At 47.2% G+C, this 23,435-nt stretch overlaps 1 protein-coding gene across 1 annotated transcript in view; it reads left to right on the top strand.

Annotated features, from left to right (window-relative positions):
- The window catches only part of MDN1 (midasin AAA ATPase 1), a 158,912-nt gene that overhangs the window by 105,347 nt on the left and 30,130 nt on the right, over nucleotides 1-23,435 (top strand). Inside the window, exons 60-80 of the mRNA XM_007195955.2 lie at nucleotides 2,684-2,898; nucleotides 3,272-3,659; nucleotides 4,415-4,524; nucleotides 5,471-6,176; nucleotides 7,868-8,029; nucleotides 8,475-8,748; nucleotides 9,835-10,070; nucleotides 10,662-10,757; nucleotides 11,389-11,483; nucleotides 11,744-11,865; nucleotides 12,469-12,615; nucleotides 13,464-13,573; nucleotides 14,177-14,250; nucleotides 14,736-14,934; nucleotides 16,774-16,933; nucleotides 18,794-18,940; nucleotides 19,467-19,593; nucleotides 20,785-20,890; nucleotides 21,424-21,539; nucleotides 22,393-22,878; nucleotides 23,173-23,399. Coding sequence (XP_007196017.2) covers nucleotides 2,684-2,898; nucleotides 3,272-3,659; nucleotides 4,415-4,524; nucleotides 5,471-6,176; nucleotides 7,868-8,029; nucleotides 8,475-8,748; nucleotides 9,835-10,070; nucleotides 10,662-10,757; nucleotides 11,389-11,483; nucleotides 11,744-11,865; nucleotides 12,469-12,615; nucleotides 13,464-13,573; nucleotides 14,177-14,250; nucleotides 14,736-14,934; nucleotides 16,774-16,933; nucleotides 18,794-18,940; nucleotides 19,467-19,593; nucleotides 20,785-20,890; nucleotides 21,424-21,539; nucleotides 22,393-22,878; nucleotides 23,173-23,399 — 4,303 coding nt within the window. The remainder of the gene's footprint in view (nucleotides 1-2,683; nucleotides 2,899-3,271; nucleotides 3,660-4,414; nucleotides 4,525-5,470; nucleotides 6,177-7,867; nucleotides 8,030-8,474; nucleotides 8,749-9,834; nucleotides 10,071-10,661; nucleotides 10,758-11,388; nucleotides 11,484-11,743; nucleotides 11,866-12,468; nucleotides 12,616-13,463; nucleotides 13,574-14,176; nucleotides 14,251-14,735; nucleotides 14,935-16,773; nucleotides 16,934-18,793; nucleotides 18,941-19,466; nucleotides 19,594-20,784; nucleotides 20,891-21,423; nucleotides 21,540-22,392; nucleotides 22,879-23,172; nucleotides 23,400-23,435) is intronic.

The raw sequence follows: 23,435 nt of genomic DNA on the forward strand, positions 1-23,435 counted from the left end.
ATCTTAAATGATTTGGGAGATCCTGAATTAACGTAAAAACAATTTCCTTTAAAAAGTCTTTAATTTCTTTTCTAATTGAAATATTTTTTCTAATTATAAGATTTTAAACAGTACAGAAACATGTAGATATGTGTGCATATGTGTGTGTGTGTGTATATATATACATATATATGCATACACATATACATACACAATATGTATACATGTGTATTTATATACGTATATAATGTAGAATTCACTGGGAATAACCACTCATTGCTCTGTATCCTTCTGTTAACATGTATTTTTTTTTTTTTTTTTTTGGATTTTCTTATTTATTTATTTATTTATTTATTTATTTATTTTTGGCTGTGTTGGGTCTTCGGTTCGTGCGAGGGCTTTCTCCAGCCGCGGCAAGCGGGGGCCACTCTTCATCGCGGTGCGGGGACCGCTCTTCATCGCGGTGCGCGGGCCTTTCTCTATCGCGGCCCCTCCCGTCGCGGGGCACAGGCTCCAGACGCGCAGGCTCAGCAATTGTGGCTCACGGGCCCAGCCGCTCCGCGGCATGTGGGATCCTCCCAGACCAGGGCGCGAACCCGTGTCCCCCGCATTAGCAGGCAGACTCCCAACCACTGCGCCACCAGGGAAGCCCAACATGTATTTTTATATTAAACACATATGTAAACAAAAACAAGGCCACCTTCTTGGTTCACATGATATGTCGTGGAAATTTGCACCTATCATTCCAGCTTATTCTTTTTAAGGTATTCCACTGTACGAATGTGCTGGAATGCATTTAATCACTTTCTTCTTGATAAGCATTGAGGTTTCTTGCCTTGTCCTCCCCCTTCCTGTAGCAAACATACCTGCATCAACTACCCTTGTATAAGCCTTTGTCCACTTGTCTGAGTATTTCTGTGGATGTGTGACGAGAATTGGAATTTAACCCTTGGCCAAAGTGTCTTCACATTTAAAGAGATTTGTAAATATTATCAGAATGTCTAGGGAAGTAGGTTTTTGTTTTTTCACTTTTTAAACCTGCAAGGAGACAGTGAAGGAGGGAGAACATGAAGTCAGGATGACCACGGCGGACTTGGGACTAGAGCACGTTTCACTTATCATATATCCTGTGTTTCCGTATCTTTGCCCCACTAGGTGTTATTAACACTTTAAATTATTGCCAGTCATACAGTTAAAAAAAAAAATCTCATTTTGATATGTATTCCTTTGATTATTATTCAGGTTGAATGTCTTTACATATGTATATTGATTGCTTTTATTTCTTTCTCTGAATTTTCCAGTCATGTTTATTGCTCATTTTGTTAAAAAAAAAAAAAAAGTCATTAATCATCATTTTATTATTGAACTTCTCTTTATATATTATGGATATTAAACCTTTACCCAACATACATTTGGAGAAATACATTTCTAGTGTTCTGTCGTCTCTCAAGTTTGAAGACGTTTTCTTATATCACAGAAGTTTTATAGTGTTTTCTTTTCAAATATGCCAGTCCCTTTCTACTTTCTGGCTTTGGTATCATGCTTTCTAAATAAGCCTTCATTACCCACAGAGTTAAAAAAACCATTTTCTCATATTTTCTGTTTTTTTTTTTTTTTCCGGCTGCGTTGGGTCTTTATTGCTGCGCGTGGGCTTTCTGTAGTTGTGGCGAGCGGGAGCTACTCTTCATTGCAGTGCGCGGGCTTCTCATTGCGGTGTCTTCTCTGGTTGTGGAGCATGGGCTCAGTAGTTGTGGCACACAGGCTTCAGTAGTTGTGGCTCGCGGGCTCTAGAGTGCAGGCTCAGTAGTTGTGGCACACGGGCTTAGTTGCTCCACGGCATGTGGGATCTTCCCGGACCTGGACTTGAACCCATGTTCCCCTGCATTGGCAGGCGGATTCTTAACCACTGCGTCACCAGGGAAGCCCTCATATTTTCTGTTTTTGTTTTTGTTTTATGTTTACATCAGTCTCATCTGGGTATCTCGTTTTGTGAGGTGCGGATGCAAATTTTTTATTTTATACAAACAAGCATATCCAAAAGCAGTATTAACAACACCAGTTTTGACTAGTTCATCCTTTCCATCTCTTTTGAAATGCCATCTCTGTCATAACACCTTATTCCCACGATGTTCATGGATTTATTTTTGGACTCAGTTCTGTTCCATTGCTCTGTCAAGATTGATTTCTTTAGTGTAAAACATCTCTCAAAGCTTTTAGTGTTAAACCTTACGGGTCCCCAAGAGTTGCATAGAGTCAGGTTTGCTCTCATGTATATTTGACCCGCTAACCCTTTGTTCGTGGACAGCTGTTCCTGTGTCCCAGGTTAACAGTCCAGGGAGACAGGCTTGTCCCTGGCTCTTCTGTTTGTCTTCCAACTCCTTCCCCTGCCTCCAAGTCTCACCTTCCTGCCCCCAGCTCTGCTGCACGACTGGTCTTCCTGATGCCCAGGTTTGAGGGGTTTTCTTCTGCATGACTAAAGCACCCAGTGCTCCTCGCTCGTAGAGAATGGAGTCCTTCAAAGGCCCACTGCACCCGACCCCATTCTGCCCTTCTGGTCCTGTCTCAGGCTGATGTTTACCTGTTCCTAGCAACCTGAATCTCCTTTTAAAATTTTCTTTCTTTCCTCTAAGGTGCCCCAGTGCTGCTTGTTGAAACCCTTTTTTTTAATTTCTAAAAGCTAACATGACTCCTCTCCCCTTATCAGGGTCCCGGAAGTCTCAGTAGAGCCGTGTTCTCCAAGTGCTGCTTTGAAGTCTTAACCAGCAGCTACAGAGCAAGTCCCTGGGATGTGAGCGGCCTCCCCATCCTGTCCTCCTCACATGTCACCCTGGGGGAGTGGGTTGAGAGATCACAGCAGCTCCAGGACATCAGCTCGGTGCTGTGGACCAACATGGCTGTCCCTTCCGTAGCAGAGTTCAGGTATTCCCTCCCCCGGGTAGACGGTACAGCTCCCGTCTTTCCTCCAGAGCAGGTAGTGGGGACCTCGGTCAGAGCTTTCTTCGGTCGTGGCTAGTGCCGGTGGGTGGAGGAAGGGTGTTTTCTGGCTGGATGAGCAGGTTTTCAGTCCATGACAGAGACTGCTGTGAGCTGGCCAGCCACTCTGTCAGCTGTAAGTATATTGTGATCGAGAAGGTGGTACTTAGAAAACCGTATCAGATTAAGTGAGAATTGAAATTCACCTCTAGGTGTAGGCAGTGCAGTCTGTCTTGTCATTTTCTGGAAGAACAGTAGCATGGGAAAGGAATGGGGGTCGCTGTGGTGCAGACCCTTAAGTGCTTCCCTGTCCCCACAGATGCACGGACTCCCAGCTCCAGCGGCTGGTGCTGTGCCGGCACTTGGCTGGCCTGGCAGAGCTGCTCCCCGAGCCCCGGCGGCAGGAGTACGTGCAGCAATGTGAGCAGCTGCTGCCTGGGGACAGCCAGGCGTGCCAGCACGTGGGCCAGACTCTTGGGGACATGGCCGGGCAGGGGACGCTGCCCAAGGAGCTGCTGTGCCTTTTGCTCACCTCCCTGCGCCACTTGTTTGGGGAGGGGGAGGGTAAGCGGCACCTGCCTGAGCCAGCCCGCCGTGGGAGCCTGTGGGTGAGCCTGGGCCTGCTCCAGATCCAGACCTGGCTTCCCCAGGCACGCTTCGACCCCGCCGTGAAGAGGGAGTACAAGCTCAAGTACGCCAAGGAAGAGGTATGGAGGGAGGGTTTGGAGCGCGGGCTGCATCCCTGACTGGCTGGCTTTGCTTAGTATATTACTCCTTTCTCTTCCTTTGGATGCTCAGAGCACAGAGGGATGATTTTACATAAGCTGCCCTGTGACATCCCAGGAGTGTGTTCTAAAGACTGTGTTTTCCTCTTTGCGGGTTCCTCTGAGTGGGTTCAGGCACTGGGAGGGGCCGTTCTGATGTATCTGCTGATAGGCTGCCCTGGGCAGAGGGCACAACAGGAGACCACTAGTGGTATCCCTCCCTATCCAGATCCCTCTGCCTAAAGTAAGTGGTGGATATTTGGATTTGGGTAACTTCTTTAGGGTATATAGCATTCCTTAGGTTTTGAACTTTTGGCGTTTGTTATCCAAAACTCAGGAAGTAGGTAGATTCGGATAATGTGGTGTATCTCTTGCTATTTGAACTTCCAGCCAAACTCAGGAACTGAATACATTAAGATAGTGATACACTAGTTCTATATTTTGAAGAAGGAAAATTATGTTAGTTGGGGTGATGATCAGACTGCTGTAGCAGAGACTTAGAAGTTCATTGGCATAAATGAGATAGTTTCTTTTCACCTGACAGCTCTGAGGTGAGTGGTCCAGGTTAGTGGAACAGAAACCCCTGCCCTTGGGTCATTCAGGTTCCTTCCATCCAGGGAGCGACCCTTCCCCAGGGCTTTGTCTCTGGAGCCTGGTCCTAGCTGGGCACAGCAGACCAGTCTCTCCCCTTCCGTTAGTTACAACAGCTGCAGTGTGAGTGGAAGACCCGAAGCCTCTCATCCCAGCTGCAGACCGGAAGAGACCTGGAGGATGAAGTCGTCCTCGGTCACTCTCATCCTCACGTCAGGTAACACCGTAGTGATTATTCCAGTTGGGGGTTATTGGCTTGAATATTCTTTTTTTTTTTTTTTTTTTTAATATTTATTTATTTTTGGCTGTGTTGGGTCTTCTGTGCGAGTTGGGTTTCTGTGCGAGGGCTTTCTCTAGTTGCGGCGAGTGGGGGCCACTCTTCATCACGGTGCGCGGGCCTCTCACTGTCGCGACCTCTCTTGTTGCGGAGCACAAGCTCCAGACGCGCAGGCTCAGTAGCTGTGGCTCACGGGGCCTAGTTGCTCCGCAGCATGTGGGATCTTCCCAGACCAGGGCTCGAACCCGTGTCCCCCGCATTGGCAGGCAGATTCTCAACCACTGCGCCACCAGGGAAGCCCCTTGAATATTCTTTTTAAAAAGACATTTTGTAGTATAATTACAGTGTTAAGCTGAGGTTATGATCTACATCTCTGAACTACATTAGCAGGTAGATCCCAAAGCCATGGTTATAATCAGGAAAAATACATACTGTGTAAAAGGAGGGGGAGGACTCGCATGGGGCCAGGAGGGTTGAAAGCAGAGCTTATTCTCAATGTGGAAGGAGTGGCGTGCAATGACGTGCACTGTGGAGATCTGTTACCTTAGGAAATACTGTTTAGTAGTGGGTTCTGAGTTCCAGTCCTGTCCCTGACCTTTGGCTTTAAACCTTGGGTAGACCACTCAATACCTTAAACCTCAGTGCCGTATTTGTAAAAGGAGGATAATAGGGCCCACTTCAACGAGACGTGCCTCCGAAATGCTTGACGACACATGTTGCACGTGGTAAATGCCTGTGTATATATTATCCATTTTCGTTATAATTGCCCATATATCATTTTATGCCTCAGTAGCTGAAATGTCTTCCTTCTGTTTTCCTGAGGCTCAGTCTGGATTTGCTGCTTTGCTTCTGACAGAATTTGCATACTGTGTTAATTTGCCTTTAGGTTGCTTCGCCAGAGAATTGATCAGCTGGAGAACTTAATCTGCAGCCTGTCCAAGAAGCAGGCCTTCAGGCCCCCGCTGCCTGCGTACGAGTCCCTGGTACAGGAGGTCCACCACTATGTCACCAGCATCGCCAAGGCCTCTGCCGTTCAGGACCTGCTCACTCGGCTCCTGCAGGCCCTCCACACGGACGGACCTCGGGCTGCCCAGATGGCCCAGAACCTTCTGAAGGAGGAGGCCTCTTGGCAGCAGTCACACCACCAGTTCCGGAGGCGGCTGGCAGAGGAGTTTGCCCTTTACCCAGACGCAGCGGCCCCGCTGCAGGCATCCGTCCTGCAGCTGCAGCACGGCATGCGGCTGGTGGCGTGCGAGGTCCACGCCTCACTCCATGGTGGCGTGGCCTACGCGCACAGGCTGGGTGCCCTGGCCACATCCCTGTTGGCTTTCCCATCAGTGGGCCCCACCTTCCCCACCTACTATGCTCACGCGGATGCTTTGTGCTCGGTGAAGTCGGAGGAGGTCCTGCGAGGCCTTGGGAAACTGCTCCTTAAGCGCCTGGGAGGAAAGGAGCTGGAAGGCAAGAGCCAGAGGCCCTGCCCCACCCAGGAACAGCTGCTGCTGAACGCCCTCCTGTACCTGCGCTCCCACGTGCTGTGCAAGGGAGAGCTGGACCAGCGGGCCCTGCAGCTCTTCAGGCATGTGTGTCAGGTAAGCCCTCCTCCTGACGGGAGCTGGGGGCACGAGCAGGGCGCCTGCAGGACACTAGCCGTGCCCGGTGTAAGTGAGACAGTGTGGGTAGGCACTGGGGATCTAGGGTCTGTTACTGGCTTTTTCCCGTTTACCTGTCAGGTTTAGGGGCCTTTGTCAATTTTTAAGAGATTAGAAAAAATATTAGTGTTGTTAGCCCTTTATGCCTGATACACACTGCAAATATTCTCTCCTTTTTTGTTGGTTGTTTGACTTTATGGTGGGTTTTGCCATGTAATTGAATGAACTTTTATTAATATTAAGAAAATAGGGGCCCAGGTTCAATCCCTAGTTGGGGAACTAAGATCCTGCAAGCCAAGCAGCGCAGCCAAGAAAATAAAATAAAATAAATTCTGTTTTTTCCCTTATCAACAAAAGCAATTTGTTTTCATTGTAGACAATGAAAAGAATAAGTATAAGCGAAATTATTAGATTCTGCCACTCAAAACTATATAACTGTTAACACATTGGTGTGTTCTATTCTAGGCTTGCTCATTTGTGCATGTATCTGTAAGTGTGTGTCTGTGACACTAAATTTTTTACAGCTGTTTTTTTCCCAGTGGTTTACAATTTTTTTGGGTGGTGGGGAGTAGACCCTTTTAAAAAATACAAGTATTAGCAGAGTGATCCAGTATTTAACAGATAAAAGGGCTGCTCTGGTTGAGGACAATGCTGTACCCTCCGTGGTCCCCGAGATAATGTCCTCAAATGGCTCGAGCCCTACAAACCGCTAAGAAAGTCCATTCTGTTTTATAACTTGCCTTGAAAAACCTAACAGCTAAAATTTAGTGCTTATTTCCCTCATGATTATGGTATTCTCCACCTGTATCATATTTAGTGACTGCCGGGTTTTCTGTTGTATGGGTAAGTCATTTAACAGTTCCTGTCACTGAATATTTACATTTATATGTAAAGTTTGTTTTTCTGTTTTGGGGAAAAAAATTTAAAAAACCCAAACCAGTGCCATCCTAAAAGTCTTAAAGCTAGATCTTTGGGTAAAACTTCTAGAAAACAGAATTGCTGAGACAAAGGTTAACTGCTTGCTTGGGCTTTTAATACAAATTGTCATCCTGGGGTTGCTTATCTCCTCAGTTCTTCTCAATGCTGGGTGGTTTCTTTATTGTTTTTGCCAATTGTAGGGCTTTAGAGGTAGTAGGGAATTTAAGAAATGTCTGGTGTCGTATAGCCCAGTTTTGCCTGATTGGTTCCCCTCCATCACCCAGTCCCCAGCCCATTTTCCCTTTTCCGAACCCCCAGGATATCTCCTTGAGGTGCTGGCCAAGTGCAGTCTGCATCACACACCCACGTTGCTGACCCTCACCCTGTCCTTAATGCAGAGCACCATTCACACCTGACGGGAAGTCCCCAGTCGTGCCACTACAGCAAGTTTTCACACCTGCGAAATTGTAACAGTACAGCAAGGGGGGTTTTAGGAAAGTCAGGTTGCTGCAGATACACAGTTTGAAAACAAATCCCATTTGCTCTCTGTTACATGGAATTTAGTGTCTTGGATGTTGGCATTTATTTGTTCTTGAACCATGGTATTTTGTTTTCATGAGGAGGAGATAGCAAGTCTTGCCTCTGTTCATTGTAAATGCCTCAGCAAAGGCAAATAAGCTTCCTTCAGAATGTGTGATTTTTTTTTTTTTTAGGAAATCATCAATGAGTGGGATGAACAGGAACGCAGAGCCCAAGAGAAGGCTGAGCAGGAAAGCAGCCTGTACAGATACCGGGGCAGGAACTCTAGGACAGCCCTGAGCGAGGAGGAGGAGGAAGAGTGGGAGTTCAGGAAACAGTTTCCACTGCATGGAGAGGTTGGAATGAATTCCCTTGATACCACACACCTGCACTTTGAATTCTTTTTTTTCTTCCAATTTTATTGAGATATGATTGACATACAGCACTGTGTGAGTTTAAGGTGTACAGCATAGTGATGTGACTTACATACATCATGAAATGATGACCACAGTAAGCTTAGGGAACATCCGTCATCTCATATAGATACAAAATAAAAGGAAAAAAATTTTTTTCCTTGTGATGAGAACTCTTAGGATTTACTCTATAACTGACCTACAGCACTATGTTAGTTCCTGTTACATCGCTTTGAATGGTTTTGTAATTTTTAAAATATTTCTCAATGCACGTAATTCCCTATTTCATTTTCTTGATCATTCACACTCCATCCTTCCCCCTTCCTTTTAGTCTTATTAGAACTGGATTTTGACTTTAAAAGTTCAATTGCTCTAATATTATTTACAGGACTTCGCAGATATTTTGGTAGAATCAACACTAGAGGCAAATAAGGGACCTTCCGACGGGCAAGAAGAGGAGGCCGCCACAGACCCCGCCCTCCTGTCACAGAGCTCGATGCAGGCTGTGGTGCTGATACACCAGCAGCTGTGCCTCGGCTTTGCTCAGTCCCTCTGGTACCAGCAGACGCCGCCGCCACACGGGGCAGAGCACTACCTCAGCCTGTTTCTGTCCTGCTACCAGACTGGGGCATCGCTTGTGACAAACTTCTACCCCCTGATGGGTATGGTAGTTTACTTTTTTTTTTTTTTTTTTTAAATTTTATTTATTTATTTATTTATTTATTTATTTTTGGCTGTGCTGGGTCTTCGGTTCGTGCGAGGGCTTTCTCTAGTTGCGGCAAGTGGGGGCCACTCTTCATCGCGGTGCGGGGACCGCTCTTCATCGCGGTGCGCAGGCCTTTCACTATCGCGGCCCCTCCCGTTGCGGGGCACAGGCTCCAGACGCGCAGGCTCAGCAGCTGTGGCTCACGGGCCCAGCTGCTCCGTGGCATGTGGGATCTTCCCAGACCAGGGCTCGAACCCGTGTCTCCTGCATTAGCAGGCAGATTCTCAACCACTGCGCCACCAGGGAAGCCCGGTAGTTTACTTTTGTTAAGCTCTTGGGAAATCAAAACGAATAGATGTGATTGCTACTTCTGGAACAATTGAAACTACTGCGTCCCTGTTTTTGCTAAATTCCTTATTGATGGAGTTTCCTTAGCTTAAAGGACTTAAGCTAATTCCAAAAAATTGATTTAAAATTCTGCAATAAAGATGGGTTTTCACCCTTTGAATACATGGGGGTAAAGGGATTAAGAGTAAGGATATAGAATTAGTTTAAATGGTCTTGTTTCTCCGCATTATTTCCAATTCCCCTTTCACAGCTTCAGTGCTTTTCTAATGAAATCATGTATTCCTGGGAGCAACCTGGCAACTCAGAAATTAATCTCACAGGATATGGTTTGATGCAGTTTCCTATGTGACCTCATGAGTTATTCCTTGCAAGTAGGAAGGGGGCTTTAAGTTTCATTTCTGCCTACCAAGAAGAGCTACAAAAACTGGGAATTGAATCCATCAAACCAAACTCTGTACCCTCTTGATTACATGTAGGCAGTATCTGAGTTCCTCTGTATATACCGAAACTTGGGGCAGATTTTGGTGACCACTGTAGTATTGGGGTCACAGTCTTTTAGACCTTTGCTGCTTTGGGGGTGAATGGCATTGCAATATCTACTTCATTTAGTCGCAGTCATTCATTATTTCTGAGCATGTTGCTGACCTCATTGTAACTTGATACCAACTTTACAGTGATCTTGTTAACTTCACAGGAGTTGAGCTGAATGACCAGCTCTTGGGCAGCCAACTTTTGGCCTACACCCTGTCCCGTAACACTCTCTTTGGGGAGGGGACCTTCGACCTGATGGTGAAGCCTGACGGTCCCTATGACTTTTACCATCACCCCAACGTCCCGGAAGCTCGGCACTGCCAGCCTGTGCTTCAAGGCTTCTCAGAGGCCGTCCGCCAGCTGCTGCAGGATTGGCCGGAACATCCGGCGCTTGAGCAGGTAGGGCGGTGGTGGGGAGGCAGCCTCTCACTGTACTGGGGGCAGTGACTTGCACACTGGATACGCAAACAGAGGTTTACAGAACTGCGGTTCAGTGAGGTGCTATTCCCTGTAGGATGAATATACCAGGTTGTAATGCTGTTGTGTAAATGGTGTTTGAGATTCCACTTATTTTATCTGCTGCTCAGGGTTTGCTGTCCATATATTGAAGTGCTGCTATGTTGCTCTCTTTATTCAGACACATCCTTATACTAACAAGGGCCTGGCTTTTTCAAGATTGGCAGTTTTAACTCAGACCTTGCTCTGTGATCTTCAGCTAATTCTGTAATAACTTATAACAGAGAGTAATAAGAGTAATTACTTTATCAAACTCAATCTTATTTCCAGAGTAATGCAGCAGATAAAGTGTTTATCTTGGGCAGGATCTGCAGCCCTGGAAGTTTCACTCGCAGCTTTCCTAAGTGCTCACGAAGCAGGGCCTTTGCATGAAACTTCCAGTCAGGCCCCTCTTCAGTACCCTGTGACTTTGGGTGATTGACAGTCCCACGAGGATGCCCAAATCTTCTTCCCCCCCTTCCCTCCCCCCAACAGCTGCTGGTTGTAATGGACAGGATTCGTAGCTTCCCACTTTCCAGCCCCATCTCGAAGTTCCTGAATGGCTTGGAGATCCTTCTGGCAAAGGCACAGGTAAGAGGATTCTCTCCAGTCTTCATTTTAGTTATAGTCAACTGAAGAGATTCTCTTATCATTAGAGGGACAGGATGTGATAGTTTGGGTTGGAAAAGGATGAGCCTCCTTGGTTTTTCTGACATAGGGTCAGATTATTGCAAGTGAAGCCACTGCCTCCATGGGACACATAGGGGGCCTGCCTCACCTGTTCTCAAGGGTGGGACTCAGCGTCCACCAGTCCTAAGGGCTCAGTCTGCCAGGACTTCTGGGTTGGCCTTCAGACGGGCAGCGTGCCTCCACTCTTCAGCCCCTCAGTCCTCTCACAGCCTCTGAAGTGGCTGGTGCTTCCCTGATTTTCAGATTAGGGCTCTGGACTTTGGAGGGGTCACGTGACTAACAACAGGGATTCAGACTCAGGTCTCCAAACCCTGTGCTATTGCTCTGCTGGAGGTCTGTCGAGTGACCAGAAAGAACTCAAAGCTGGATAAGCTGGATGTAAACTCATTCTGGTTAGTTATTGGTAAATCAGTATAAAGTTGTTGAAGGTCCCAGGGGTCTTTGCTCAAGAAAAGCCCAGGGTGTTCCTGAGTGAGGAGGTGGTCAGGGGACTGAATAATGGCCATAGTAAATTTTATCTGTGTTTCTTCAGGATTGGGAGGAGAATGCAAGTCGAGCCCTGTCTCTGCGGAAACATCTTGATGTGGTCACTCAGATGGTCATCCGTTGGCGTAAACTGGAACTGAAGTAAGTGATACATTTGTCACTTCCCCTCCTGAACTTAGGTTGTAGGGATATAGTCTTTGGGTAGTTTGTTTCTTCAGAGTTTATGTAGTATGTCAGCTGGAGACCAGACCACAGCATGCGTTCGGAGGCAGCAGACTGGGAGCTTCTCCATCTCCATTTGGGAGGAAAGAATAGTGAATATTTAGCTTCTGCTTCTGTGGTTTCAGATGTTTGAATAGGTTTCCTTAAATGCCTCCTTGGCCTCTCCTTCCATGTTTCAGCTGCTGGTCCATGAGTTTGGATAATACCATGAAACGCCATACTGAGAAATCCACCAAGCATTGGTTCTCCATCTATCAGATGCTGGAGAAGCACATGCAAGAACAAACAGAAGAGCAGGAAGGTAACACCCATCTGTAAATTCCCTGCTTATTTAGAGGGTCCAAGCTAAGCTTGAAGTGCTGCAGAGTGTGGGTTTTACCTGTTCCCATGTGTCCTCACCCCACTACTTTCACATAGGATGTATCGTTTGAGTGCGAGGTATTCCTGAGAGGTCAGCCAAGAAAGCTGTGTAGTTTTATTCTTACTAAGAATAATAATGGAAGTCAGAGAGGTTTAAGTGACTTGTCCAGAGTCTAGAGAGCTAGTCATAAGATAAAGTTTCCTTCTTCTCTATATCCATGAGACAAGTCAAAGAAAGTTTCTGTCTTCGTAGGTAGTAGTTAAAATGCTTGAGTTAAAAGGGTTTCATCTCATACTTAGAACAAGTGCCTCATAATTCAGTTTCCTAATTTGCTGTGAGTGCATTTCACACATACCCTGAGTGGGGCTGTAGTTTTTAAATCAGCTTGGAATTTAGCTGTGGTCCTTGCTTCAAAGCTTCACCTTAACTGGTGTCTCTACTTGACGGCCATCCCACGGGAATTCCATAGTAGACTGTGTGCGCTTTGTGACAGCAAGTGATGGTTGCAGGCACATATATGTTTTCTTCTTTGAATCTCTAAAGATGACAGACAGATGACCCTGATGTTGCTGGTCAGCACGTTACAAGCATTTATTGAAGGATCTTCACTGGGAGAGTTCCACATACGACTTCAGATGTTACTGGTTTTCCATTGTCATGTCTTGCTGATGCCACAAGTTGAAGGAAAAGGTAAGGATATACATATGTATGTATAATATTTTTTCTTTAATTTTACCCTTTGAATTCTCCACATGAGACAGGTGTCTTGTTGCATACCAGGTTTTAAACAAGACAGTTTCAGTTGTCTTTTCCTATAATGTGATTCAGGTTAGATATAGAGAAAAACATTAAAGTTGAGTGCAAACTGGTTATAAGTGAAGCCCTGGCTAGCAAACCGTGGCAGAGGTAAATCACCAGATGCAGAGCTCGGGAGCTGGCATGTTGAGGCAGCACATCTTTCTGTCTAGACAGTGCATATGTCCTGCTAAGCTTCTGCTTGATCCACGCCATTATTAGGTTCTTTGATCTCGGGAGAGCGCTGCCACATGTCAAGTAACTGCACATAAAACTTCTACTGTCGATTCCTGTCGCTGACCACAGCAGTTTAGACAAAAGTGTCGCTGTAAAATGAATATAGATTTACGTGAATGAGCAGTCAAGGTGAGCCTCTTAATATGCCATCTTTTAAAACAGGCTTAGTTTCTGCTGACTTTACAATAAGATTCCAAGAAAGGGTTGGAAATTGTGAGTTTGGCAGAATGTCTGAGTACACCATCTTTAAGAACAAAAGTGCAACCAAAAAAATCCAGTACAAACTGAAATGAAAATATAGGGTAGGATTGACAGCTTGCATCTCTGGGAACTGGTCACCCCGGCTTCCCGATGAGCTGTCATACAGTCTGTATGTGCTACATTGCACTGTGATCTCGTGGCCTAAAGAGTAAGGAGGAAGGGTCATCACAGAGATGTGAACCTCAGGGGGAGCCAGCAGCACGTGCAGTGAGTGTGGTGTTTTGTTTCCTTTTTATTTCTTCCAGATTCACTTTGCAGTGTTCTATGGAATTTGTACCATTATTACAAGCAGTTCTTTGACCGGGTCCAGGCCAAAATTGTGGAACTTCGTTCCCCCCTAGAAAAAGAGCTTAAAGTAAGATGAACAGCTGTCATAATCACTCTTGGGAGGACAAAATCCTCGGTTCTGTTCTTTAATCCATTTGACCGTGAGGCAGGGGGATCTGGGGAATGGAGGAGAGCATTGCAACTGCCAACTAGGATGGTGGGTTTTGCATTTTGCGGCATTGGCTCCATTGCTGACCTGGCTGCGTGTGTGAGGGTTCCGGGGCGTGGCCCCTTTTCAGAGGCTCCTAAGAGGGATGTTAGTGCCTGCTCCCCTGGTCTTGCCCAGGCTGATCTTCCACCTCAGACGCGCACCATCTGGTGTTGGTCTATGGGCTGTTGAGGTGCTGGGGGTGTAAGGAGGATCCTCTCTTTTTGACACTTTCAGTGGTCGTGGAATCAACCCTGGTTTAAGCTAGAGTACATAGTGACCTATTGATTGTAGCAGCACTTTTTTCCATTGCTTTGAGACAAACACATGGTTCCTTTATTAGACTTGTTTTACTTGTTCACTGACACACAGTCCTGTGTTTGAGATGGAGTGGGCTCTGGTCTTCGGCAAACAGATGATCTAGAAAGAACAGAATGACACCAGCATTATAAAGCCGTTTCTTGAGCTTCATTTATCTTACAGGAATTTGTTAAGATATCCAAGTGGAATGATGTCAGCTTCTGGTCTATTAAACAGTCTGTGGAAAAGACACACAGGTAATTGATCTTTTAAAGCTGGGGGTGACCAAACCTCAGAATTTTTGAATGGTAGACAACATGACTACATTGTTACAGAGGCCTGACTTGTGCTGCCTTGAACTTAACTAAAAAACACTAGACTGTTTTGCTGGCTTCCCAGCACCACGCCCTTCCACCCAAAGCAGAGTCTCCCTGCAGGAGGGACGCGTGTGTCTGGAGGCAGAGCAGGCTGTGTGCCATGGAAGGTCGAGTCCTCTGCCACCTGCTCACCTTGAGCAAAGTGATCCCACCGTTCCTGGCTTTTTTTTCCTCCTAGAAAAGAGAGACGAGAATACCTGCCGTACTTTTTCCTTTAAAAAAAGATTATGAGTTTCTAAGGAGCTCATTATGTACCAGAGGTACAAGTTATTAAGTTATCTATGTATGTGTTATATGTCATTTACATATTTCCTCACTTTCCATCCTATTTTTTTCTGCCCATCTCTGTCATTACCTGGGGCCAGAACCCTCTTTAAATTCATGAAGAAATTTGAAGCTGTCCTGAGTGAACCCTGCCGGTCATCCCTGGTGGAGAGTGACAAGGAGGAAGAGCTGGACTTTTTGCCAAGGCCAACAGACGCAGCCGCAAGTGAGGAGTCACCCATTCAGAGTCTGAATCGGGCACTGAGAGAGACCCTGTTAGCCCGGCCAGCAGCTGCGCAGGTATTAGCTCGTGGGATAGTGTTTGCTTATTCCTGAGCTAGTTGTGTGGGGTCTTTGCTTTCTGTGGGAGGAGTGTCCTTAGAACTAGGTGAGGGAATGCCTTTGAAATCCTCCTCTTTGGACTAGTGGTATAGCATTTGTTTGCATGACCTGCTGCAGAGTAAGGCAGAAAGCATTAATCCTGGTGCTGGAAGTTTCATGTTAGCCTGTGGAAATGACTGTTGTGCTTACCTGTGAACAGTTCATCTACCTGTGAGGGAAGATTTAAAGCATCAGTTTAGGAATAGGATATTGAAGCTGCCTTTGGGCTCCCGCGTGATGAAGCTGCTGCACAGGGAGTGACTGTGTGCAGTGATCTGCTGGTTTGAACTGGTTGCTGGTAACCATGGTGTAGAAACATATGTACTCCCATTATGGCCAGTTTCAAGCGCCAAGAGTTAAGAGCTGGCTTGCAAAATTCCTGAAAATTTAAACAGTTATTGAGACCTTGGGTGAGCAGGCCTGTCACAGGAGGATATCCCTGCTTCATAATCACTGGGTGTAGGGAGCACTCTCCCCCCACCCCGTAACTTTATTTATTTATTTATTTTTGGCTGCATTGGGTCTTTGTTGCTGCGCGCGGGCTTTCTCTAGTTGCGGTGAGCAGGGGCTACTCTTTGCTGCAGTGCACGGGCTTCTCATTATGGTAGCTTCTCTTGTTGTGGCTCATGGGCTCTAGAGCGTAGGCTCAGTAGTTATGGCGCATGGGCTCAGTAGTTGTGGCTCTCAGGCTCTAGAGCGCAGGCTCAGTAGTTGTGGCTCACGGGCTTAGTTGCTCCATGGCGTGTGGGATCTTCCCGGACCAGGGCCCGAACCTGTGTCCCCTTCATTGACAGGCGGATTTTAACCACTGGGCCACCAGGGGAGTCCGGGAGCACTCTTAAGGGAGTAATGACTTTTGTCTTCCTACTGTGCTTTCCACCTGGGTCTATAGAGTTAGCAATGGGGTTCCTCAAGCGATCTTTAATATGTTAATAGTTCACAAAGCATAATAGAAATGGAGCATGCAGCCATGATATGGCCGCACACATATGATACGGCTGCCAAATTTTCTTTTGATTGTATTCATCAGTTCACCGCTTGCCATGCTGATCCAATTTTTAAACTTACTATTGATGACAGCACAGGAATTTCAGGTCTTTTTTTTTTTTTTGGCTGTGCTGCGTCGTGGCATGTGGGTTAGTTCCCCTACCAGGGATGGAACCCATGCCCCCTGCAGTGGAAGCGTGGAGTCTTAACCACTGGACTGCCAAGGAAGCCCCAGAATTTCAGGGATTCTCAAGGGAAAAAAACTGGTGAAAATAGGCCCCCAATGGTTGCCTAGTATCTGGATCCTGGTATTTGAACTGTTAGTCAGGAATTGGAGGCAGGGGAGAGATGGTGGTAGAAGTCGGCTTTGGCGGATCAGGTTAGCGTAGCCTGTGTGTCTGAGAAGCACAGTGCCGTGCAGCACCTTAAAGGCAGCAGTTATGCTGTCGGATCTCCACCTTCGTGGAGCAGAAGCGCAGGCCCCTGGTGACGAGCACAGAAGGCGCTGTGGGAGGTGGGGACCAGGGCTTCTGCTGCGGGGACCTCCCACAGCCGCAACACACAATGCTGAATACCCGCGGCACGTGCCTGTTTTAATTTTGGTGATGATACCTTTGTTCTCGTGAGACTTCAGAGACGTGGAGAGGAGAGTTTCCTGTTGCTGAGCCAGGTGTGTGTGGAGCAGCGTAGCATTTAAACTTAGTGCCCGTGCAGGTTCGTGCTAGGACTGTTGTTCTTGGCAGTGAGAATAACCTGTGCTCTGTCTCACAGGCCGTGGTTCCAGAGCAGTGTCAGGGTGCCCTGCCCGCCTCGGAGGGGGCGCTTCTGCGTCGCTTGCCGAAGCTCGTGAAACGCATGAGGAAGATGTGCCTGGTGCTCATGAAGGGAAGCCCCCTACCCTGCCTCGTGGAGGGCCTCGACCAGTTCACCGGTGGGTGCGCACCCAGGACGAGGGGGCTTTGCTCTCTCTGGTATCCTCAGTGGCCTGGGAGGGTTGGAATGAGATACCTGTGTCCTTCTGTGACGTCTTAAATAGCGTTGAGCAGGTAATTTAGCAAGTGGTTAAAAACCATCCGAGCCCAGACACAGGAGCCAGCTGAGACGCCACAGGCGGTCACCTTGTCCTCCTCCCGTGCACACCGGTGCAGTGTTAGGCCGTTCTCTACAGCAGCCCTGTCCATGTCAGCTCTTGCTGGCTGGGGACACGAGTAAAGGGTTTCCTAGAGTCTTGAGGCTGTCCCCACCTCTCAAAATGTTGTCTCTCTTGGGTTAAAGGAAGAGGGAGGTTTGTCCACAGTCCACTTCTTTTTTCCTTCACTTCAGAGAGGTGTAGCAGTCTTGTTTCCCTGTTCATGCTGTACAGCAGTGGCTGGGAAAGGGAATCCCGACCTTAAAAGATCATTTGGGCCCTTGGCAGCCTTTCAGCACTTCCCCCACCTCAACCCACCCCCCAGCCGCAGTGAGTGTGTGGTCAGGGTGAAGCTGGTCCTTCTTCAGTGAGGCTGCAGTCTGATCTCAGGGAGATATTTTTTTTTAAAAAACTTGTTAGAATAATAGCCTATTATCCATTGCTCAGGATGCCCTGCCTGCATTGTTCAGGGGTCAGCTGTACCACATCTTTGGTGGCTTAAACAATAGGAATTTATTTTCTCACAATTCTGGTGCTAAATGTCCAAGATTAAAGAGTCAGCAGGGTTGGTTTTTTCTGAGGCTCTCTCCTTGGCTTGTAGATGCCTTTTCTGTGTCCTCATCTCCTCTTCTGTTAAGGATGTCAGTCAGATTGGATTAGGACTCACCCATAAAGCCTCATTTTATCTTTTTTTTTTTTAAACTTTTTAAAAAAATATATTTATCTTTATTTGGTTGCACCAGGTCTTAGTTGCGGCTCGCCGGCTCCTTAGTTGCAGCATGCGGACTTCTTAGTTGCGGCATGCATGTGGGATCTACTTCCCTGACCAGGGATTGAACCCATGCCCCCTGCATTGGGAGCGTGGAGTCTTAGCCACTGGACCGCCAGGGAAGTCCCGGCCTCATTTTTATCTTAATTGGCTCTTTAAAGGCCCCATGTCTAAATACAGTCACATTCTGAGGTATTGGGGGTTAGGACTTCAATGTGAGCTTGGGAGGCCACGCAGTCAGCTTATAACACTGCCTGTGGCAGGTTGGCAGCACCCTGGTGTTCTAGGTGCCGGTGGGTGCTCAGGAAGGCAGTGCGATGCTGGAGAACGAATTTGGGCTTCGGAGTCGGTTCAGCCAGGGTTCAAATCCTGGCTTCAAGTCTGCCCTTTACCTGAATGGCCTTTAGAAGATGACTAGACTTCTCTGAGCCTCTTTGAGTGGCTACAAATAAGTTCTTCTGGAGCTGTGCAGATTAAAAGAACGTTTTCCAAGTACCAGGTACAGCGTAGGAGCTCAGTACATGTTGTATGTATTGGAAATTTACCTCAAGTTTTTAAAATTCTTAGTGTAAATCACTGCACATAATCCATGTTCAATAAGTGCTTTTTGCTTGATTGGTTATGAAACCCCTGAATTTAAAAAAAACAGAATACCTACTTTATTTGGGTTGTTTGTTGTTAAGAGATAAGAAGCACCATGTGTTCTGATTTTTCCGTTATCATGCATCTTGATCAGTTTAATCATTGAGAATTTACCAAATGCTAGGGACTATGTTAGCTATAAAGATGAATGACACCTGGTCTTCGTTTTTGACAGGTCCTTGGTCTTGGGTAATTTGAGCACATTAAGAATTCCTGGGGATTTCCATGTTTCCTCCTTGTCTTCCCTGCAGGTGAAGTAATTTCCTCTGTGAGTGAGCTGCAGAGGTTAAAGGTGGAGCCCTCCGCAGAGAAGGAGAAGCAGCGCTCAGAAGCCAAGCACGTTCTCATGCAGAAGCAGCGAGCTTTAGCAGACCTCTTTAAACACCTTGCAAAAACCGGTAAGGTCCTCGATAGAAACCCAGTGAAGTGTACTCACCTGATTTTAGGAAGACAAATAACATGGGTGATTTGGGGGAAGTTTGTAGAGACAGTTGAGATGGTGGGAAACATAAGGTGGAAGGCAAGGTTTGAAATGTGTGAGTCCCCGTCAACACACACGAAAATCCTATGATGAACCATTTGTGACTCAGGTAGTTTCACAGTTTTGTAATGAGGTTTCTCAGAAACCATGTTTTTTATTTTCATCACCATATGTTGTACAGCACCCGCCCTTCCAACATGCATAGGGAGCAACACTTTTCAAACTAACTTGTGTATGAATCACCTAGGGAATCTTGCTAAAGTGCAGAAGGGGATTCTGTTTCAGTAGGTGTGGGGCAGGGCCTGAGAGTAAGCTTTCTAGCAAGCTCCTGGGCGATGCTGTTCCTAGGACCTGACTTTGAGTAGCAATGGCATTGGGGAGTTCCTGGCATATCTGTTCTCTCCTGAGTTTCTTTATTTAACCACCTGCTATTTATTTCCTAGGTTTGTCATATCGCAAAGGTCTTTCCTGGGCCCGTTCAAAAAACCCTCAAGAGATGCTTCATCTTCACCCGTTGGATCTCCAGAGCACATTGTCTATAGTCAGCAGCACTCAGGAGGCTGATTCTAGGTTTGTGTTTTTAATTATAAATGGAGCAAGTCAGCTAAGCCTCCGTGGCCTCATTTGCCAAAGTGGCGAGAGGAGTACTTCTGTCCTAGTGTTGCCATAAAATTAGCATTTAGAAAAGTGCCTGGCTCAGGACTGGCAGGTGGCGAGCACCCAGTGTTAATTTTCTTTTCTTTTTTTTTTTAACCTTCTTTTCTTTCATTAGAAAAAGGTAAGGGATGAATTCGAAATATTGGGTGGTTTGGGCTCTGTTGAGGATCTGGTGGGGTAAGGAAGACAAGGGGCCACTTTGAGTGTTTAAAGCAAGTGTCAGTGGTTAGTTAGTAATTGTTGATTTTCTTCTTTCCATTCCTCATTCCTCCTTGTATTCATGTCTCCCATCATTTTTTTTGGTCCTTTGATTTTTCCTGAGGTCTACTCAATTGATTTGAATGTACAGGTGAAAATCTGTGAGAGAGGGGCCACGTTTTTAGCTATTCCATACACATAAACCTAAGTTCCCATATGTTCTTGAATTTGAGAGCCTATAGACTTTGGAGACAGATGGAGCTCCCTCTGTGTTAGTAACTGGTTGGAAATGAGCTGAGTACAGCATACATGTGTGTTTTCTTTGCTCAGTGGCCCTCTCAAGTGCTTTAAATTTGAGTTCAACACAACACTGTAAAAAATAGAAATTTTACATAAACATTCTGGATTTTCAGTTTTTCGGGAAAATTTGGCCAAGTGTGCTTGCCTTCCCGTGTGGTCGAAAGTTGACTAGAGTGCCCTCCTTCTGATAGGACACATGTTCTCAGGTTCACTGTGGTCAGTAACGGTCCCTGTTGCTTCTCAGCTGTCATCGCCAGGGATCATTTTGTGCTTGGCTGTCCTTAACCATGTATGTTATCTGCATGGCCCCTGTAGGCATCAGAATTTATGATCCCTAGCCTCCACTGCCAAGATAGTCATAACATTTTTGTTAAGGAAGCCATATTGTCATAGTTTATTTTCCCACTCTACTTTCAGTGCTAAGTATGTAACACATCCTTTGTATAAAGGACTGATGAGTGCCTGACTGAATGGGTCCTCACAGAAATAAATCTGTTCAGACTCTTGGCTTCTGGTTGCAGCTAAATGGACCAGTCTCTGACTCCTCGGGATCTAGGGTGGAGATAGTGGTTTTAATTAAGAAAATCATGTTGATTTCTTTCCCAGGCTGCTTACAGAAATCTCGTCTTCGTGGGAGGGGTGCCAGAAGTATTTTTATCGCTCTCTTGCACGGCACGCCAGGCTTAGTGCAGTCCTGGCAGCTCCCGCCAAGGTAGGATGATAGAGCCTTGGGATTGCAGGGGCTCAGGGACTCCAGTTCTGTTCATCTAGGGCAGCGTCCTCAGACCTGGTCCAGTGATCACAGCCCATTACTGGAAGTGACTGAACTTTTTGCAGTCATTAAACTTATAATATAAATCAACGTAATTTTGTGCTCAGTCAGAGAGCATTTTATAATAAGTTCTGTTATTCAACATTTGCTAGCAGGACCAAATCCTTAAGAAAAATTATGGAGGAAAAACTTCAAATGGAGAATGCCACCCTCAGATCTTTTCCCCCTGTGAACTGAGAAAAGATCACTGATACCCAATTTTGATGTTAAACTAGTTCCTGTTCATGGAACTTCAGTGGAAGCGTAATTTGAGATGCACTGCTCCCAGAGGTGGACGTGTCACCTCTAGAGGGCAGCGCACCCAGGCCCCCCCACCCCCCGCACCGCCCCCGCCCAGCAGGCCTCCCCTCCAGGAGCGTGGGACCCAGCACTTCCCAGCGGCCCCTCAGCATGCTCTCTCCTCCCCCTGCCAGGAGATGGGCGTGGGCCACATGGAGCGGTGTAAAGGGTTCTCGGCGCATCTGATGAAGGTGCTCATCCGACAGCGGCGCTCCCTGACCACGCTGACTGAGCAGTGGGTCCTCCTCAGGTATCGCTGACCGGCCGCGTTTGCAGCGCGAATCGAGAGTATTGTGTGCAGCTCAGAGTTGCTGCACACGCTGCTCCCAACTATGCAGTCAGGTCTGAGGTCCGAAGGGGCAGGTGGGGTCTGCCTTGGCTTGGCCCCTCGCTTTGGGTGGTAATGCCTCTGCCCCCTGGTTTTGGCAGCACCTCGGGGGGATGGTTCGAGGCCGAGTCAGACGGTAAAAATGTTCACGGTGGAACCACACCTGGGTCTGGAATGAGGGCGTCCGTGTGGGCCGAGGGCAGGGTTGCTCTCATGGCATCGGGTGGCCCAGACTCTGGGCACAGATCAGGTGTGAGCCGGCTTTTTGGATCCCAGAGTTGCAATCTGCTGAGCTGTGCACTGGTGCTCCTCAGTGGAAATGGGCACTTAACAGATGAGGACGGGAAGCCTGTCATCATCTGCCGAGTGGATCCTTGGCTGACAGGTAGTATTTCTAGACTGTAATGACTTCAGCTCTTTTCTTCTCCGCTCATAGGAGTTTCATCTAGCAAAGTCTACTACATTTACTAGATTTTTTTTTAGAAAGTAGTGGTTGAAATTACTGTGGTGCTGTGACTGTGTTGGATGTGAGAGGCCTGTAAGGGGCAGGCGATAGGCAGTGAGCACCGATGCTTCTGCTACACTGAAGGATGTGTTTCAGTACTTTGGAAGGCGTTTGAACAGACTTTTTACTTATCTGGGGAATCCTCTCTTCTTGATTATGTGGAAAAGCCCAAGCTTCGTTCAGAAATCAGTGAATTTACCGTTACAGACAGCGCGGTGACACAGTTTAAGGTGCGGTGTGTCATCCCCACGGGTTTGTTTCTCTGCACAGGAACCTCCTCAGTTGTGTGCAGGAGATTGACAGCAGGCTGAGGGGGCCGCCCGTCTACCCCGTGGCCTTCCCCCCTCAGGACGGGGTGCAGCAGTGGACAGAGAGGCTGCAGCACCTGGCCATGCAGAGCCAGATCCTGCTTGAGCAGCTCTCCTGGCTCCTCCAGTGCTGCCCCAGTGCAGGGCCAGCTGCAGGCCAAGGTGATGCCCAGGCACAGGGTCAGCCTTCTGCCCCCTCCCTGGAAGGACCAGAGCTCACCAAGGGGCAGCCTTCTGGAGCAGTGCTGGACCTGACCCCGTCAGATCTGAGCTACCCATCCCCAGTTCCTGGAAGGCAGCTGCCCTCTGGTTGCCGGATGCGGAAACAGGACCAGCTTTGGCAACAGTCAACTGTGAGATTAACAGAGATGCTGAAAGCCATTAAAACAGTGAAAGCTGATGTTGACAAAATTAGGCAGCAATCTTGTGAGACACTCTTTCATTCTTGGTGAGTGTGCCTACGTCTTTGCTCTGCCTCTGTGTGTGCGGCGCTTGGTCAGGGTTTAGTAATGGGATGAAATGATGGAAGGGGGCGTCATGCTTCAGTCCTCGGTTTTCCAGTGGACCCTCATAGCGCTTTGTGGCATACGTCTAGCTGTAAATCTTTAGATGCAATGAGTTTTAGTGGTGGGAGGGAGGGAGGGAGGGAGGGTGCGTGTGTGTGTGCGTGTGTGTGTGTGTGTGTGTGTGTGTGTTGTGTTAGCACCTTCCTTTCAACATTATGGCATTTCTGTTGTTGCAGGAAAGATTTTGAAGTTTGCTCTTCTGGGCTGAGTTGCCTGTCCCAGGTGTCAGCTCATTTGCAAGGCCTAGAGTCCTTGTTCATTCTTCCAGGGGTAGAGGGTGAGCAAATAGACCCACAAATGGCATTAGTCGAGAGCCTGGAATATGTAAGAAGAGAGATCAATAAAGCCACAGATGACTTCACTACTTGGAAGACACATCTGCTTACCCCAGGCAGCCAAGGAGGTGAGGACTATTGTTCAGTAAGGGAGTAAAAGACCA

Source organism: Balaenoptera acutorostrata, chromosome 14, assembly GCF_949987535.1.
Source record: "Balaenoptera acutorostrata chromosome 14, mBalAcu1.1, whole genome shotgun sequence".
NCBI classification, from domain to species: domain Eukaryota; kingdom Metazoa; phylum Chordata; class Mammalia; order Artiodactyla; family Balaenopteridae; genus Balaenoptera; species Balaenoptera acutorostrata.